The sequence below is a fragment of the Lentinula edodes genome, assembly GCF_021015755.1.
Source record: "Lentinula edodes strain Le(Bin) 0899 ss11 chromosome Unknown C8R40scaffold_24, whole genome shotgun sequence".
Taxonomy (NCBI): Eukaryota; Fungi; Basidiomycota; class Agaricomycetes; order Agaricales; family Omphalotaceae; genus Lentinula; species Lentinula edodes.
In genome coordinates, this window is record NW_025764330.1 from 276,814 (window position 1) to 292,902 (window position 16,089).

The 16,089-nt window shown below is 48.3% G+C and overlaps 4 protein-coding genes and 3 non-coding genes across 7 annotated transcripts; 3 read left to right on the top strand and 4 right to left on the bottom strand.

Annotated features, from left to right (window-relative positions):
• Positions 1-348: 348 nt before the first annotated feature.
• C8R40DRAFT_1266095 (uncharacterized protein) lies at positions 349-4,979 on the bottom strand (the record flags this gene model as incomplete). Its single annotated transcript, XM_046233926.1, has 6 exons — positions 349-963; positions 1,155-1,285; positions 1,425-1,822; positions 1,915-2,637; positions 2,695-2,839; positions 2,984-4,979. 6 exons carry the CDS (start codon positions 4,977-4,979, stop codon positions 790-792), a joined length of 3,567 nt encoding a protein of 1,188 aa, XP_046084905.1. The 3' UTR covers positions 349-789.
• A 472-nt stretch (positions 4,980-5,451) lies between these two features.
• Positions 5,452-5,551, top strand: C8R40DRAFT_t159. Its single transcript has one exon. It is a non-coding gene; the product is annotated as a tRNA-Gly (tRNA).
• A 2,418-nt stretch (positions 5,552-7,969) lies between these two features.
• C8R40DRAFT_t160 lies at positions 7,970-8,067 on the top strand. Its single transcript has one exon. It is a non-coding gene; the product is annotated as a tRNA-Gly (tRNA).
• Positions 8,068-9,070: 1,003 nt separating this feature from the next.
• Positions 9,071-9,693, bottom strand: C8R40DRAFT_1048702 (kinase phosphorylation protein-domain-containing protein; the record flags this gene model as incomplete). Its single annotated transcript, XM_046224522.1, has 2 exons — positions 9,071-9,430; positions 9,610-9,693. 2 exons carry the CDS (start codon positions 9,691-9,693, stop codon positions 9,071-9,073), a joined length of 444 nt encoding a protein of 147 aa, XP_046084906.1.
• Positions 9,694-9,818: 125 nt separating this feature from the next.
• Positions 9,819-11,573, top strand: C8R40DRAFT_1111868 (DNA-directed RNA polymerase). Its single transcript, XM_046228384.1, has 3 exons — positions 9,819-10,203; positions 10,272-11,031; positions 11,117-11,573. The coding sequence occupies exons 1-3, from the start codon at positions 10,078-10,080 to the stop codon at positions 11,401-11,403; spliced, it is 1,173 nt and encodes a 390-aa protein (XP_046084907.1). The 5' UTR covers positions 9,819-10,077; the 3' UTR covers positions 11,404-11,573.
• Positions 11,553-11,646, bottom strand: C8R40DRAFT_t167. Its single transcript has one exon. It is a non-coding gene; the product is annotated as a tRNA-Gly (tRNA).
• Positions 11,647-11,678: 32 nt separating this feature from the next.
• Positions 11,679-15,683, bottom strand: C8R40DRAFT_1111869 (BRO1-like domain-containing protein). The gene is made up of 16 exons (XM_046228385.1): positions 15,404-15,683; positions 15,292-15,337; positions 15,034-15,216; positions 14,796-14,964; positions 14,669-14,709; positions 14,533-14,607; positions 14,390-14,478; positions 14,182-14,290; positions 13,866-14,088; positions 13,714-13,795; positions 13,468-13,648; positions 13,161-13,382; positions 12,682-13,089; positions 12,458-12,592; positions 12,167-12,249; positions 11,679-12,105 (listed from the first exon to the last, which is right to left on the bottom strand). Exons 1-16 carry the CDS (start codon positions 15,595-15,597, stop codon positions 11,871-11,873), a joined length of 2,475 nt encoding a protein of 824 aa, XP_046084908.1. The 5' UTR covers positions 15,598-15,683; the 3' UTR covers positions 11,679-11,870.
• Positions 15,684-16,089: the final 406 nt, after the last annotated feature.

Genomic DNA, 16,089 nt, shown 5'->3' on the forward strand with positions numbered 1-16,089 from the left:
TATGGTCTATTTATGTATCTATATATCTATATATCTATGTGTATATGTGTATGTGTATATGTGTATACATATCTGTCTGCCTGTCTTTGCATAGATTGGAGAGAATCGGATCTGGAAGCTTTATGTGTGCATGTATATGGGTCAATGTACAAAGTAGAAAGTACAAAATAGAAAATAGGTCAGCATAAGTAAATCAAAGTAAGTGCGTCAGAGTAAATGCGTCAAAGTAAGTAAATTAAATCAAAACACATTTACTATGTAGAAAATGCTTGCCCAAGGTCGTTCACGGGAATCATCAAAAATCAAAGAATCAAGGAATCAAATATTCATAGATATTCGTGAATTATTCGTGGATGATTCGTTTATTGTATTCGAAGAATGGTATACTAAGTAACATGTATCTGCTACGTACTAAGCACAAGGTACTAAATACGAGGTGCGAGGTGAGAGGTGAGAGGTGCGAGGTGCGAGGTGCGAGGTGAGATGTATGAAATACGAGGTATGAAATATGAGAAAGGTCCATGAAACGACTAAAGAAATTTAGAGAGGATTATGTATATATCATATGTAAGAAGGGGGGGATTATATATTTGGGATTTGTATATCGAATTCGAAGCAAGCAAGCACAAGGAGAAACAAGCACAAGGAGAAATAGACGTAACACAACAGTGGGGATAGTGGTCGCCGTGACAAGAAACAAGAAACAAAACAAAACTCGGTATCAGCAACAACCTCCCTCCCAACCCCCACCCACCTATCCAACCTAACTCCAACCTTCCCCAAACCACTCTAACTCTCCGCAACACAAAAATCCAACACCGCCTTCGCCCCTCTCCCCCCCAACCCACCACGGGGATAACAGATATACACATCCTCCTCCTCGGCGCCCATTTTCTTGCGGAAGTCGCCCTTGGAGCGGAGGGACATGCGTTCGGAGATGGCTTCGTAGGCGTGGGAGAGGATCTATTGAGAGTAGGAGAGGGAGGAGGGGGAAGGGGAGGGGAGGGAGGGAGGGAGGGAGGGAAAGGGAGGGAGGGAGGGAAAGGGAGGGAGGGAGGGAAAGGGAGGGAGGGGGAGGAGGAGGGGAGGGGGGAGGGGAGGGAGGGAGGGAAGTGAGTAAAAGGAAACCGAAGGAAGGAGGGAATAACACGAACCTTGACTCTCACGCCCTTCACCCCACGCACGGGCGTCAACCGACTCGTGGCGCTCGTTCCGAATGTGAGGCGGCCGCTCCCGGTGGATGCGACTGCGCGCATTGCTGCGCTGAGTGCTGATTCGATTGCACCTGGAGAGAAGGAGGGGGAGAGTTAGAGGAAGAGAGGAGGTGAGACGAGACGAGACGAAGAAAATAAACCAAGAAGATAAACCAAGAAAATAAACCAACAATAAAGGAATAAAACAATAAAGTATAAGTAAACACTCACCACTCGTACTCCCAGTCCTCCACCTCTCCGTCGACGGGAAATCCAGGGCGTATTTCACTTGGAACCCGTACATGGGAGAGAGTTGGTGTAAGACGACGAGAGCTACTGGGATTAGTTCTGGTTCCTTTCCTTCTTTCCCTTCCTTATTCTCCTTGTCCTTCGTCCCTTCCACATCCTCTTTCCCCTCTTTCTCTCCCTCCTCGTCGTTGTCCTTCCCCTCGTCCTCATCCTTCGTCTCCCCCCTCTTCCTCGGCGCCAAAGCAACAAAATACTCCCTATGCACATAATCCCTCCACACCTCCACCTCCGTCAACCTCACCTGCCCCCCCTTCGCCGCGCGCGAGTCGCGCCACTCCCGGATCCGCGCGTCGATGGTGTGTTTTAGTGAGAGGGGCATGCTTTTGGAGTTTGAATTCGTGGTGTTATCGGGGTTAGGATCAACATCGTTTTCCTCGACAGAGATCCCATCGAATACATCATACCCATTAACCTCCCCCCCTTCTCCTTTCCCAACTCCAAACCCATCCCTCCCCATCCACCTCCCAACCCGTGGGCCACCCCCTCTCCCTCCGCCTTCCGCACCTTCCGCGCCACCTCCTTCTCCTGGAGCGCGGCAGGGACCTCCCCGGAGAGCTCGACGCGGCTCTCGGCGACACAGGTGAAGGAGGACCAGGAGAGGCGCGTGCCGAGGGTGTGTTCGAGGTGAGAGGAGGCGAGGAGCCAGATTGGTTTGAGGGGAGGGAGGGGGGAGGGGTGGACGTGGGTGGGGGAGGGGTGGGAGGAGGGGGAGTGGGAGTGGGGGGAGGAGGGGGAAGGGGTGGTGTTTTGGGAGGAGTGGGGGGATTTGGGGGAAGGGGATGAGGTGGGTTGTAAAAACGCTTTAATCCCTTCACTTAGAGATGTAGATGTGGATGTTTTTGACACCGCGTGACCTTCTTTTTCTTTCTCTTTCGTATTGGTATTGGTATTGGTATTCGAATTCTTCTCATCCCATCCCCCAATCCTCTTTCTCTCCACGTACCCATAGTGGGCGTGACCCCCATGACCATCGTCGTCGTTGTTGTGGTTGTCGTTGTTGTGGTTATTGTCGTTGTAGTCCTGTTCCCCACGTTTCAACCACCCCAAGAACCTCCCCACGACAGCAGAGTACTGGGATCTATCACACAGCGGGTCACCAACGATGATCGCGAATCCAGATGAGGATGGGACGAATCTACAATCGTACGATGATTAGATAATAATAATCTAAATAATAACACAGAATACTCACCCAATAGCAGCCCCTGTACTGACATCCCTCCACACCAAATACCTATCGTCTAGCCAGGAGGTGTTGGCTGCGTCCCCGTAGTTGGCTATCAGCGCGGGTATCGTGGGCAGGGACCGTCGTTTGGACACGGTTGGTTGTTGAGAACCTGGGAGGAGAGACTGGTGTAATGGTGATGGACCGATACGATGTGGTGGATGTCGAGGGTGGTTCGAGGTCATTGAACTGGTACTCTCCAACGACAAATCCGACAACCCCACCACCGGGGTTGGTGTTGGTGTCGTCGACGTACCCCTCGGACGACAAATACACTGGATAGCTGTGGGTTGTGCCACCCCCAATGTATCCGCCTCCAAATGCCTTACCCCCTCCAGCCCTTTCGGTGGCTCCATCAAACTCCTCGGATCCCTCGGGAACATACTCGCGTACCGAATATCCTTTACCCCCAAAATCAACATCACCAGCCTCTCCAGCCCGATCCCTGCGCCGCCGTGCGGGGGTGCGCCCCACCGGAAAGCGTCGAGGTACTCTTCGAGTCCGCGGGGGCTGATGTCGAGGAGGGACATGGAGTGTAGGAGGTGCGGGTACGAGTGGATCCGCTGTCCACCGGTGGTGATTTCCTGTCCGCGGAGAAATATGTCAAAGGAGTGGGTGAGGGGTCCACATGTGGGGTGGAGGGTGTTTAGGTGGGATTGGGTGGTTGGGTCGGCAGGCATGGTGTAGAACGGACGAGCACTCTGCGGGAAGAGATCAAGGATGTAATAATCGGTGTGGAATTTCGATTTAACGAGTTGTCCGAGTCTGATTTCCGCACGGGTGGTTAAATCCTGGTCTTTGCGTGGTGGACACCCCGTGTCCTCTTCCACGTACCCGTCCTCAATCAACATCTGCACCCCATCCGCAAACGCCATAACCAGTGTCCTATCCAACCACACCAAATCCTCCCCTCCCCCTCCTTGCTCCTTCACCACCTTCACCTCCCTCTTCCTCTCCCCGTACACACTCCCAAAAATCGCCTTCAACACCGCATCCACCACCGCCATAACCTCATGATACTCCCTCCCCACCCTCATCTCCACATCCAGCCCCGTGTACTCCGTCAAATGGCGTTTGGTGTTACTGTTCTCGGCGCGGAAGACAGGCCCGACTTCGAATACCCCGGGAAAGTCGGCGGAGACGGACATTTGTTTGGGGAGCTGCGGGGACTGGGCGAGGAAGGCGAGGCGGGAGAAGTATTTGAGTTTGAAAACGGAGGCGCCGGATTCGGAGGCCCCGCCTTGCAGTTTGGGGGTGTGGATTTCGAGGAAGCCGCCGGGGATGGAGACAGAGGAGGGGGGGAAGAGGTTGTGTAAGGAGAGGACAAAGTCGAGACCGGTGCCGTCGAGGTGCTCTAATTGAGACAAGTGGGAACGAAAGGTCATGGAGACAGTGGATTGGATACGGAAAATAGACTGTGCAGATGCAGAGCGGAGGTGGATGATTCGAGACGCCAGCCGCGATCGGTCAGGGATGAATGGCATTAACCTCTCCTCGTCGTCGTCCTCCTCCTCCTCCTCCTTCCCGGAAGACGCAGCAGCAGCACTCAAATCCGCCTCATACACACTAAACGGCACAGGCTCCGCTACCCCACTCACCACATGCAATTCCACAATCCTCAATTCCAGCGTATGTATCGACGTGGAATGTACTTGCCCGTCTTTGGGACGCTGTACTACCCCTTTCACGTGCACGATACTCTCTTCCTCGAGTCTCGACCCCCACCGCACCATGTGTTCTGTCGGGCCTTCCTCTGAGACGCTTAAAACACCTTGGATGGTGTCTAGTTGCTGACGAAGGAGGATAAACACCAACGACGCGGAGACGGCGCGGATGGTGTGGATTCGCGCGCGGAGATCTACGGTTTTGCCGAGCAGAGAAGGGGAGGCGAGGGAGGGGATGGACGATAGTGGGTTTGTTGGGGATTCGGAGTAGGAGAGGACTCCGTATGCGTTGCGTTGGGTGGGAGATTCGGTTTGGGAGGCGAGGTGCGAGGATTGGGCACGTCGGAGTTGGGTGCGGAGGGTGGTTTCTGGGGATGCGTTGGCGGTGTTCGATGCGTTGGCGGTGTTCGATGTACTTTTTTCGGCGTTCTTTTGTTCGTTCTTCTCGACACTCTTCTCTGCATTCTCCTCGACACTCTCCCTATCTCCCCTCTTCACCTTCTCCCCATCTCCACTCTTCACCTTCATCGAATCCCTCTTCCTCGACGGCAAAAGTCTCCCTAGCGTTGTTCCTAACGACGGCGCCATATAGAGTTATTCCAATAATAGTGTTATTCGGTGAAGTTATCCAATAATGTCTGGTGAACCTTTGTAGTCTGGTAATGTCTTCACTTGTAGAGTCTTCACCTGTTCACCTGTTCACCTGTACAGTGTAAAAATCAAAGTCGCAAGTAACCTCCTCCACCCAGTCCATCGTCATTTTTGTATCCCCACCAACGAATGATGACGTCCGTCCACTAAGCACGACGTCATACCCATACCATACCATAACCCATACCTTCTGTTCGGATGATAACGATTTTGATGGGGGTGATGGGGTGATAGAGAGTACGTGCGGTGGGGTGGGTATTTCTCACGGGTTTCTTAACCACTCACGCAATATCTCCTACAATCAACGTGAATCCACAACGCAGCAACGCATTAACGCCTATTAGCGCATTGACGTATTAACGCAGTAACCCATTAACGCATTAAGTCAGTAACGCAGTAACACAACAACGCATTAATGGGGTAGTGGTAACCTGGGTCGTTGCCATGAGATGAAACCATTGCTGAAAGATGATCTCGACCCGCCGGGGGTTCGATTCCCTCTTAATGCATTTGTCAGCTCTGGAATTTTTTTGTGTGGGTTTTATGTGATACGCAGATGCATATAAATGTATGTAGGTGGGTGGGTAAGTAGATAGGTAGGTGGTTGTAGTACTGTGTACTGTGTACTGCCTGTACATGTATGAACATACAGTGTGTATTTCTGGATTTCTGTGTTTCTAGAGAAAATTGTTTGTTCATGGGTAGTGGGTACATACATATCAGGTGTTTAATCACTACATCCTGGAAATCCTCACTTTTTCCTCACTTTTTCTTTGGGTATTATTGGTATTGGTGTTTTTTATCAAGTACACATATACACACTACATATACATATTCAACCCTGCATCTCATATCTCGCAATCAGTACTACTACTATGGTAATTTAAGATATGCAAAATAAGACGGGATCTCTTGCCCACCTTGAACCACTGCAGTTGTTGTAGAAAAAATTAGATAGATGGATTCCTCATAATTAAACACAACTTTTGTGAATTTCTGGGATTTTCTGTGAATTTCTCGCTGGTGTCGGGCAATGTCTGAGCAAAATTATGGATATGCAACCGGTCGGCCTTGGCCCGGGTATGATTGCACTTTTTTCTTCTTATTTTCCTTGTCGTGCTTCATCCACTAGGTCTATGCCCTTCAAAATTCATATTTAGGGCCTGTCAAGTCCATGCCTCGGGCCTCCATTCCGCCGCTCGGTATTCCGAAGATCCACCTTTTATTGTAATCTCTCCTTATTGTTCTTTCTCGCTACACATACCCTTTCGTTCTAGTTCCTCCTTATTGTCTTTTACTCTACCCTGCAGGTACTACTCGTATAGCTCCTAGTAGTTAGTCTGGTGCTCTGCTCTGATGTGCCAATCCATAGGTAACATGCATTCGCATGTGAGCCTCCTTCGTCCAGCTCGGAGGGGGCCTTCGGCCCCCTCCGTTCCAAGTACGTCTCACATGTGGTGCTTGCTTCAAAATTCTAGTTTCGAGGGGTGTCGGTGCCGGCGCACCTCCGTAAAACAATTATCAAGACACTATAATGATTACACAAGGATGATATACTGAGCAAGTAAGAATGTACAAGGTAATGGACGATAGACAGTCACGACTGAATTCGATGACGAGGGATTTACAGGGGATTACCAAAAACGGCGGTGGCTGTGACCTCATGGGATTTGCGAATATAGAATTGACGAAATTTTTCACCCTATGGCCAGTATTGCTTCGCTTCGCTCGCAATAAATACTTCTGTACGCTACTGTAGTTCCTCAGTTTAATTATCAACTTAGATTCCCTCCTTAACTCTGTGCTCTTCTAAGTCTTCAGGCTCATCGCCTTGAAGTACTCTCTACTACAACCTTAGGACTTAGTTCCTTGGTTCGCTCCTCGTCGTCGGCGATACCGCTGCTCCGACTTGGCTGCTTCTGGCTCTCTCCCTTTCTATTCTCGATCTCCGGGGACTAGCGGCGTAACGGTGGTGTTGTTAATAACTTCACTACTGTCCCATTCGACCTTCCACTCTTAGACACCTTGTGGCCCTGGCACGGTTATATGGTGTACATGATCTTAACAGATGAGTTGTATGGAAGCATATGGAAACAAATGGAACTAATGGGATGATCGTGTGATAAAGTACAATAAACATGTGAAAAGAGATTGATGGGAACACACTGCTGATGGCACATCAAAGGGTGCATCATGAGACTTCATGACAAATATTATATGATTATTTTAAATAAGCTTGGAATATGTTCTGGTAGGTTATGTTACATTAACTCCAAATTTTGAGCAGCCAGAAATATTGATGAATTGTGAGGCACAAAGTCATTATCATATCCTCAATATTATTGGTAGATAATTTGGAATAACTGCATAATATGAACTTCATATACAGATAATGTATGCATTTTGGAGGTGCGAAAACATGTTCTTCCCCACAGTGAGTAGTCAAAGGGTGGTGGAACAGAGCTATGAACTATATATCTTGACATATTCATGAAATCACCTCATCATGCACTTGGGAGTCCACACCTGCTATGTTGCCAGTACTCACAACCCAACCAATTGATTCTCTTGGTTCAAGCACATTCTGTTGATGGATATACTCCATATGTACTATTACATGTAAGCCCAAACAACCCAATAGATGGGGGTATTACATTATACTGTACAGTAGGTAGTGTACACAAGTCCCCCAGTTACTTTACAGGTAACTGAGATATACTTTAACACATTATGCTCAAGCTGGAACTAGTAGGTATGTATACTTTACATAGAGGGTTTGGTACAAAGACACTTTGATATCTGTTTATACTGTATACTCCAAGTTGCTATCTTTCAAAAAATGGACCCCCCATACACCGTACACCCCCATACATAATACACCACATATCTGCTGATGAATTACCCAACACCTTCTCTCTGTGAACCAAGCATTAATGGGGTAGTGGTAACCTGGGTCGTTGCCATAGGAACAATGTCAATTTCAGTGCATCTCGACCCGCCGGGGGTTCGATTCCCTCTTAATGCATGGATCAAAATCATTGAAGTTTTTTCTGTTGTTTTTATCTGATAGCTAGATTGTGTTTGTATTCAAAACTTCGAGTACATAATATGTGTATGTATGTATGTACATATCGTTGTTTGCAAAAATAACAATAAAGCTAGTGATTAAGCATTATCGAGTATACTACCGTTATCTATCCTCTTCCCTCGTATTCATATTCACACTCATCGGCGGCGTTCGGGATCGAGACCGCGACCGCGATTGACGACGTCTTCGTTCTGCGGTGAGATGGGGGCGGCTGCTGGGGGGGTGGCCAGGGGTATGGGATCGACGGGGACTGCGACTGCGACGACGGGGACTAGGAGAACGGGTGCGACTCCGACTGCGACTGCGGCTGGGAGGGGTGCGAGAATGTGAACGTGAACGAGGAGGAAGGTTCCTCAAAGGAGGAGGATATCTCGAACCCGTTTTAGGAGATGTATTCCTAGGAGGTAACCTCGAACTAAATCTAGGAGACGGTGACCGACTACGGCTATCACTGTCTCTTGCTCTTGCTCTATTCCGTTGTATTCTCCTCTTGGTTTCAAGTCGAGTTGGACTTGGACTTGGACGACGGTCTGAGGGTAGGATATGTCGTCGGCGGCTGTATTCGTCGTAGTGCTGGTGGTTGTGGTCCTCGTAACGACGATTTCTGTCACCTCTTTCTCTTCTTTCACCTCTCTCTCCTCTCTCTCCCCTATCACCTCTACCTCCCCTATCCCATCGCCGACCTTCCTCCTTGCTCTCACTCCTACTCTCCTTCCTACTCTCCTTCCGAACCCGCCTCTCCTCCTTCCTAGCGCGTTTTTCTTCCTTTCTTCGTCGTTTTTCTTCTTTTTCTTTCGCTCTTGCTTCTTCTTTTTCGATGACGCGTTGGGGGTCCTTGGGGTCTTCGGGGTGTGGGGTGGGTTTGTCTCCATCTCCTGGGGAAACAGATGGGGGAAGGGAGGAGGGAAGGGAGGACATGGGTCCGGTTCCGGTGTCGGGTTTAGAAGAGGAGCGGGGGTCTGGTGTGAATCCTCTGTGGGGTAGGAGGAGATGAGGGGAAAGAGTTAGTGAGTGTGTAGGGGTGAGAGATGAGAATAGAATAATGATAAGAAGCGAGTCGTGTGATATGTAAATACCAGAAGTATCCAAAAACAAAAACCCAAACTCGACAAAGACAAAAACGAAACAGAAAACCAACATACAAAGCAACAGCCAACGCATCCGCTTCCGCTTCCTTGATTTTGCGGATTTCTTCGAGGCGTTCGGCTTCGGAGTCTTTGAGGTCCCTGGAGTACCAGTGCACGTCTTTGTTCTTCTGCCATCGCCCGGTGGGAGCGTTGATGCTGTGGCCGAGGTAGTTCTGTGGGTGTGTGTTGTGGAGGGGGAGAGAGAGGGAGGTAGAGGGGGAGAGAGAGGGAGGTAGAGGGAAAGAGAGGTCAGAACGAGCACCAGGAAATTTCAAGGAACAAGCAGAGGAGGGAATGGGGTAGAAATAAGGAGAGGGTTGTATATAAGAAAGAATTCGTATCCATTAATCACCTCTCTATCTTTATCCGCAGATACATCTGTCCATTTAAAATCTCCTTGTCCGCCTCTGGTGCCTCCACGGATTGGTTCGAACATCGTCCCGAGCTGTATGTAGGCCGAACTTCAAAGCTTCAAGCTGCAACAGGCTGCAACCTGGGAGGTTTGCTGTAAAGATATGATTTTAGGGTTGGGGTTTACAAAGCTTCGGTGCACGTGCTTATAATTTTTTTCGCTTCTCCTACCTCCCCGTCGACCCGGCGCCAGGTCGCTATCTTTCCGAATCCTATCTAAATCTATTATCCTACGACGACTCAATATCTCGATACCAGTATCACAACGAGGGATCAAAACACACTCCCAAACTCCCATACATACATACATACACCCAGAAGGCAACCCCAAGAACTACTCGAAGAACTAAGCCTCATAAGCCCAGGAGACTAAACAAACACCGTGAACCACAACACAAAAGAAAAAAAAATGAACGTGAACCCGCGTCGTTTAGTCGGTATCGGCGCTGAACGCGTCTCACACGTCTCCAACACCGAGTTCCCTGGACATTATCCCGACGAGGACCATAGTTGGAATTTGGATTCATTCAAAAAGGTGCGTTTTTTCTCCCTTCGAACACAGCCCGGTCCTACTAAATAAATCTCCCTTTGGTGCCAGCTCAGAACCTCACAGTACGCACCCACCGACTCTCCCAACGGTCTATCGAATTCGACATTATCGGCATCGACGCCAGCATCGCGAATGCCTTTCGCCGTATAATGATAGCGGAAGTACCGACGATCGCGATCGACCAGGTGTATATATTCGATAACACATCGGTGATACACGATGAGGTGCTTGCGCATAGAATTGGGCTGGTGCCGTTGAACGTCGATCCGAGGACGATGGATGGGTGGGAAGGCGAGGGGGATACACCAACCGATAGAAATACATTGGAGTTCAGGGTGAACGTGCAATGTTCATTCAACCCCGAATATAACACCACGGACAAAAGGGGGAAGGCGTCTACTGCTGGTTCAGCGAATCAGAATCTGTCGGACGAGAAGTTATACTCCAACTACCTTTTTTCGTCGAAGCATTTCGAATGGAACCCGGCTGGTGAACAGCTTGATAAAATCAAACCCGTGGTGCTTACGCCTCCGGATCCTCTTTATCCTACGTATAATGATCTCAAGCTTCCTCCGCTCGGTGCACTCAACCCCGATATCGTGTTAGCCAAGCTCCGTCCGGGGCAAGCCGTGGAAATGGTGCTGCACGCGCGGAAGGGGGTAGGCAAAGACCACGCTAAATGGAGCCCGGTGGCTACCGCTTCGTATCGTCTCCATCCGAATATCGTGATCACGAAACCGATAAGGATGGAGAGAGCGGAGGATTTCAAAGCGTGTTTCGCGGATGGGGTTGTGGTGGTTAATAAGAAAAAAGGTTCGTTCATTAAATTCATTATCATTATCATCGTTTCTTTGTGGTCGTGTACTGATACTTCCCTCCCCCCCTTTCACCCCTCTAGGCACCGTCTCCATCTCCCCCACCCACATGCGCAACGACACTGTCTCCCGCGAGGTCCTCCGGGATCCTGAATTCCGAGACTCCGTCGAGCTCAGCAGGATCCGGGATCATTTCATCTTCGAGGTCGAGTCGGAGTCGGCGTATAGACCGGAGGAGTTGTTGGTTGAAGCCATCGCGGTGATGAGGGATAAGATCGCTAGAATGAGGGAGGCGGCGGTGGCGTTGCTTGGGAGTGAACAAACCGAGGAAAGGGAAGATGGGGATGTGCTTATGCAGGACGCGGTGTAGAGTTTCGATGTGTGTAGTGGTGTAGAAGATTTAAATTTCAAAGGCTATGGAAATAAGTGCCAGGGCTTGTACCAATACAATGCCTTCTTCATTCATTTATTACGCACAACGTTCACAGCTTGTGCATTGAAAAAAATTGTTGGTGGATATGCATTAAGGGGGAATCGAACCCCCGGCGGGTCGAGATGCAATGTGATATTGAAAGTATGGCAACGACCCAGGTTACCACTACCCCATTAATGCTTATTCTAATCAGCTCAGTTGCGAATTGTTACCCCGTATCATTTCAGAAAAAAAAGTACTCCTCAAAATATCATCTAACGAGGACAAACGGCCTTCGTTCGTCGTTCGTAGTACAGATGTCCACTTAAATTGTTTTACACCGTGACCAACCTCTTTCTATACTTATTTGCAAATGTACATTATGTAAAACCATCACATGGGCAAAGCCAAGTTGTCCCAGTCAATCAAACCTTCCGACCAGGGAACCCTCCGAAATTCGGTGTTTCCCAATCACTCGAATTGAGGTCGGTAATGAATTTTTTGGTATTCCGATTCGGTGTCATTTGGACCTGCGGCTGCGCTCCTTGAACAGTAGGGGTCGGTCGACCTAGTGGTCTAGCTCTCGAAGGTTCAGTACCGTCATTGCTCTGCTCGTTCTCTTCACCCATAGATAAAGATTGCATCGAACGAGACAAGATGCTTATGGGAGTATCAGTAACGATGCACCCAATGCAAAAAGGATCAGTAGCATAGTACTCACTGTATCTCATGTTTCCTCTCATTACACCACTGCTTACAAGCGTCCTTGAATTGTAACAAGATCGCACTGAGGTCGTTGTAGAACTGTAGTATGTGATGTGAAGAGCGGTCAAAAAAAAACATGACAATAAAAGGTCAGTGACCAGGATTCCTTTTCACAAAAACCCAGGCTGAAAAGAAACAGAGCTTGACAAGGCTCATGATAAATGCCGTCGACACTATTCACCAGATGCAGACCCAGCCGTACACACAGATACACACACAAAAGAGAAAAACGAGCACGTAAACGCACATTAACGCCCTCTTCGAGATTCTGCATGATTTCCTTGTATTTATAATACGAAAGATCCAAAGATTGAAGAGCCTGTTCTCGTGCTTTGACGGATTCGGAACTTTTTCGTGATTGGAGAAACAGCTCGTTCTCGGTCTGTGGGGGGGATATATAAGTAAGTGGCCAACGAGTAACTCTGGAAGCCTCGACATTCGACACAAAACTTAACAGCGACGAAAACTTGCCTTGATAGATCCAAGTATCTCCTCCTGCTTCCCCTCCAAATCCCTCATCCACTGCATAAATTTATCGTATTTCGCCAACTCGCTATTAGATATATCTTCGAACATCGCTGGGTGTGTGGTGTGTTTCTGTGCCAGCTCGGAGTAAGGTGTCCCAGTGCTTTCAGCGGTCTCCAGGCCCAAGCGCTCGAACCCCGCTGCGGCTTTAACAATTCGAGGTTGGATATCATCTGCCTCAGCGAGGGCTGAGGCGCGTCTGATAAGATTATCTCGGTCTGTGTAAAGTTCAGAGAGGGACTCCAGGAGGGAACGAAGGGTTCGAGCGTGTTTGTCTGTGGAGAAGGAGGAAGAGGAGGAAGGATACGATGAGGTGGATAATGTCGAAGAGGGAATAGATGCCTCCAAATCAGCCTACGCACATAGTTTTATTTCGTTTTGTTTAGTTTTCACGTACTGTAAGGGACAAAAGAGAACAAACATACCTCATCCCAAGTCAACTCTGTTATATTCCTCTCCCATTGATCCCATTTCGTGCGAATAGTCTCATCACCAGTCGCTGCCTGGTCCAGAATCGTCCTGTACCTTCGTTCCTTGTCAACCAAATGCACGTTAGCTTCGTGCGAAGGGGGTCGGGTTAAAGGTATCGGTAGGTTTTCCCTAGTAGATTCGTCCTCGGAAGCTTCTTGGTCAAGGATATCCATGGCCTGCATTGGGGGTGAAATTGGGAGCGATAATTCATTGAGTGGCCGTTGAATGAGTTTAAATGCGTAAGTAAAGCGACATGCATACCTCATTCAAGAGCTTATAATTCTGTCGAGAAAGCTTGTACAGGTCCTCGATAGCTGCTTCGATCTTGGCTGGACCATTTTCTAAACGCACTTCTTCAGCCTTTTTGAGGAAGCTCGGGGGGAGTCCGACAGGTCGTTCGAGCGCTTCGAGAGATGCGGGTAGGTTGAGGGATTGTAGAAGTCTGCGATAGGTTAAGATGCAACAAGAATGGGATAAAAGGGTCGTTGAGATTTGGATAAAACGTACCGTTCAGCTGCGATCTTCGACTCTTGCGCTGGACCGACGAGTTCTTCTTGGATGAGATTCTTCTTTCGATCGTTGTATATATCTAAAAACCAAATCAGAAAAGAACAAAGAAATTTGTCTAAGAGCGATACTTGAAGAAAATCACTACTTACTGATTGCTTCCCTAGTACCCCATCCCATTAAGCTCGAAAACACCATTTGATTAAGAGGAACGAGGACGGTCGGGTCGCTTAGTTCTTTGGGTGTTACGGCTTGAGCGACAGTCGCTTGTTGGATCGCGGGTAGAGTGGATCCGGTGGGGACATCTTGGTGGTATATGAGGTCGTTGTCACGTTCTGCGCGGAATAACTCTTTTTTGATGATTTCTAGGAAGGACTACGCAATTGAGGAACAAATAATGTGTGAGTACAATTGGAATGGAATGAATGAGAATGCGGGAAAGCATGAAGAGACATGAACAAGGCGAACCTGGATATCATTGAGTATGGCAGGTAAGACTCCTCCTTTTCTGGCAACGTCGTATCCTTTCTTCGCTGCTAATTGGGCTTGAGTCAAATAAGCGATTTCAAAACCGTATCTAGATAGATAAACATGGGAAAGGATATGTGAATGACAAATTTTCGACCGCGAGAAAGACGACATGAAACGAATAATTTGCTCGTTTTTCTTTTCTTACCTGCTTTTTTCCAACTCCTCCCGACTCCTACGAAATTGCGCGACGGCTTCAAAATGGTGTTGCTTCACTTCGATGTGAGATAGCCAATCCTGTTTATAAGGTTTCAAATTCAGCATTCTCGTTCCTTGTTCAACTCGACTAACTGAAGGATATATATGCTTGATAGGCAGTTCAGCTTCAAGGATGATGGTGAGGGATTTTTTGTACAGGTACATAGTCTGTTGGATGAGTAAGAGTCAGGTCATTTTGATCGATATCAAGAAAGATTGGTAGACTCACAGCTCCCGCAAGCTTTGAAACCAATCCGTTTTTAAGATTATCTATACCCTTGGTGGGGACGTTTCAGAAGACACAAATAATTATATTCGGGCGACCAGGGAAGAAAGGGGTCTCTGCTTTCACTGACCAAGTTTAGCTTTTTGCCAGAAACATTCCTGTGCTTGTGCTAGATTGAGGAATTCCAGCGCGTGGACGAATGACTGAGAGAGATCCAGAGGTGGGTGTTCTTGGTCTGGTGGGATTGAGAAGTGGGGAAGAATGGATGTTTGGAGATATGAGAAAACTCCGGAGGCATTCTGTGGTGAGGTATAAAAGACAGAAAGCAGATAAGTTGCGTAGCGATCGTGAGAGTACTAAATACTGACTTGAAAGAAGGCAGCGGCGCGTTTGATTCCGTCTACATTTGACCGGTCCACAGAAGCTGCGAGTTGGGAGTATAAGGAACCTAGGTTGAATACTACTGCTGCTCGCTCGAACATAAGACTCCGCATGGTTACTGGAACCACAGAGGGAGAGAATACGGGTGCATATGATATTTCTAGTTGCATCTAAATCAGATACAGTGTAATTAGCAGCCAACATCCCATTCTTGAGAGCTACAAGAGCCCAAACTTCAAACTCACATCGACAGGAAACTTTGTCAAAATAGAAGTGAGTTGTGCATGATAACTATTCGTGACATTCACAAAAGACGAGGTCAGCGGGATCAGCGGACATTAACAAGCATAAACGCGCCTCATAAGATCCGCAAGTCGATTCGCATGCACTTCCAAGTTCACGATCTTCTGTCTCATTTCCTGCCATTGTTTAATGTCGGCTTTGACAGCATCCGGGTGTGTGTCTCCATTGTCTGAAAGGTATGTACGCGCGGCACCTGCGACGTCGACTTGATAGGTTTTCTTAAATGGGACAGCAAGTAGATTTGACATGCGATAGAGGAGCTTTGAGAAATGAAGGTGGAAGTAACAAAGAAACGGAGGGCCGGAACAACGACGCCATGATGAACTGGTCACGTTTTAGTACTGCGACGCGAGTCAGGGCCGACAGAACGCACGCTTTTCGACCCAGACTGGTCAGCATGGCATATACTTATCACTCCCGTTTCTACAACAGTTCTCAGAGTCGGAAAGCAGACAATACTGGGTAGAAGTCTCGCTGCCATGAGCGCCGCTAATAATTTCACCTCCCCACCTGCGCGTGCCTGTCAGGATTAAGCTCATGGACTTGAACAAGAAGTTGTCCAGCCCAGTGACTCGACAGCAATCCGAATCTTCCAAAGAAAAAAACAAAAACTAAGAATGCCTCTGGATCTACGAAGTCGAAGTCAGCAACTCCAGTACATTTCCTAAGCAAACATCCTTCGTAAGATTTCGACCAATCTACTCATCACGGAAAAGATCCTATGAGAAGAATCACTGCGA

Bases quoted from the DNA above. Each gene is read 5' to 3' on its own strand.
- C8R40DRAFT_1111868 (XM_046228384.1), top strand. From the start codon at position 10,078: ATGAACGTGAACCCGCGTCGTTTAGTCGGTATCGGCGCTGAACGCGTC. The intron at 10,204-10,271 runs GTGCGTTTTTTC...GTGCCAGCTCAG, and splicing joins ATTTGGATTCATTCAAAAAG to AACCTCACAGTACGCACCCA. The intron at 11,032-11,116 runs GTTCGTTCATTA...TCACCCCTCTAG, and splicing joins GGTGGTTAATAAGAAAAAAG to GCACCGTCTCCATCTCCCCC.
- C8R40DRAFT_1111869 (XM_046228385.1), bottom strand. From the start codon at position 15,597: ATGTCAAATCTACTTGCTGTCCCATTTAAGAAAACCTATCAAGTCGAC. The intron at 14,479-14,532 runs GTTAGTCGAGTT...CCTTATAAACAG, and splicing joins TCAAGCATATATATCCTTCA to GATTGGCTATCTCACATCGA. The intron at 13,383-13,467 runs GTATGCATGTCG...CCCCCAATGCAG, and splicing joins ATTATAAGCTCTTGAATGAG to GCCATGGATATCCTTGACCA.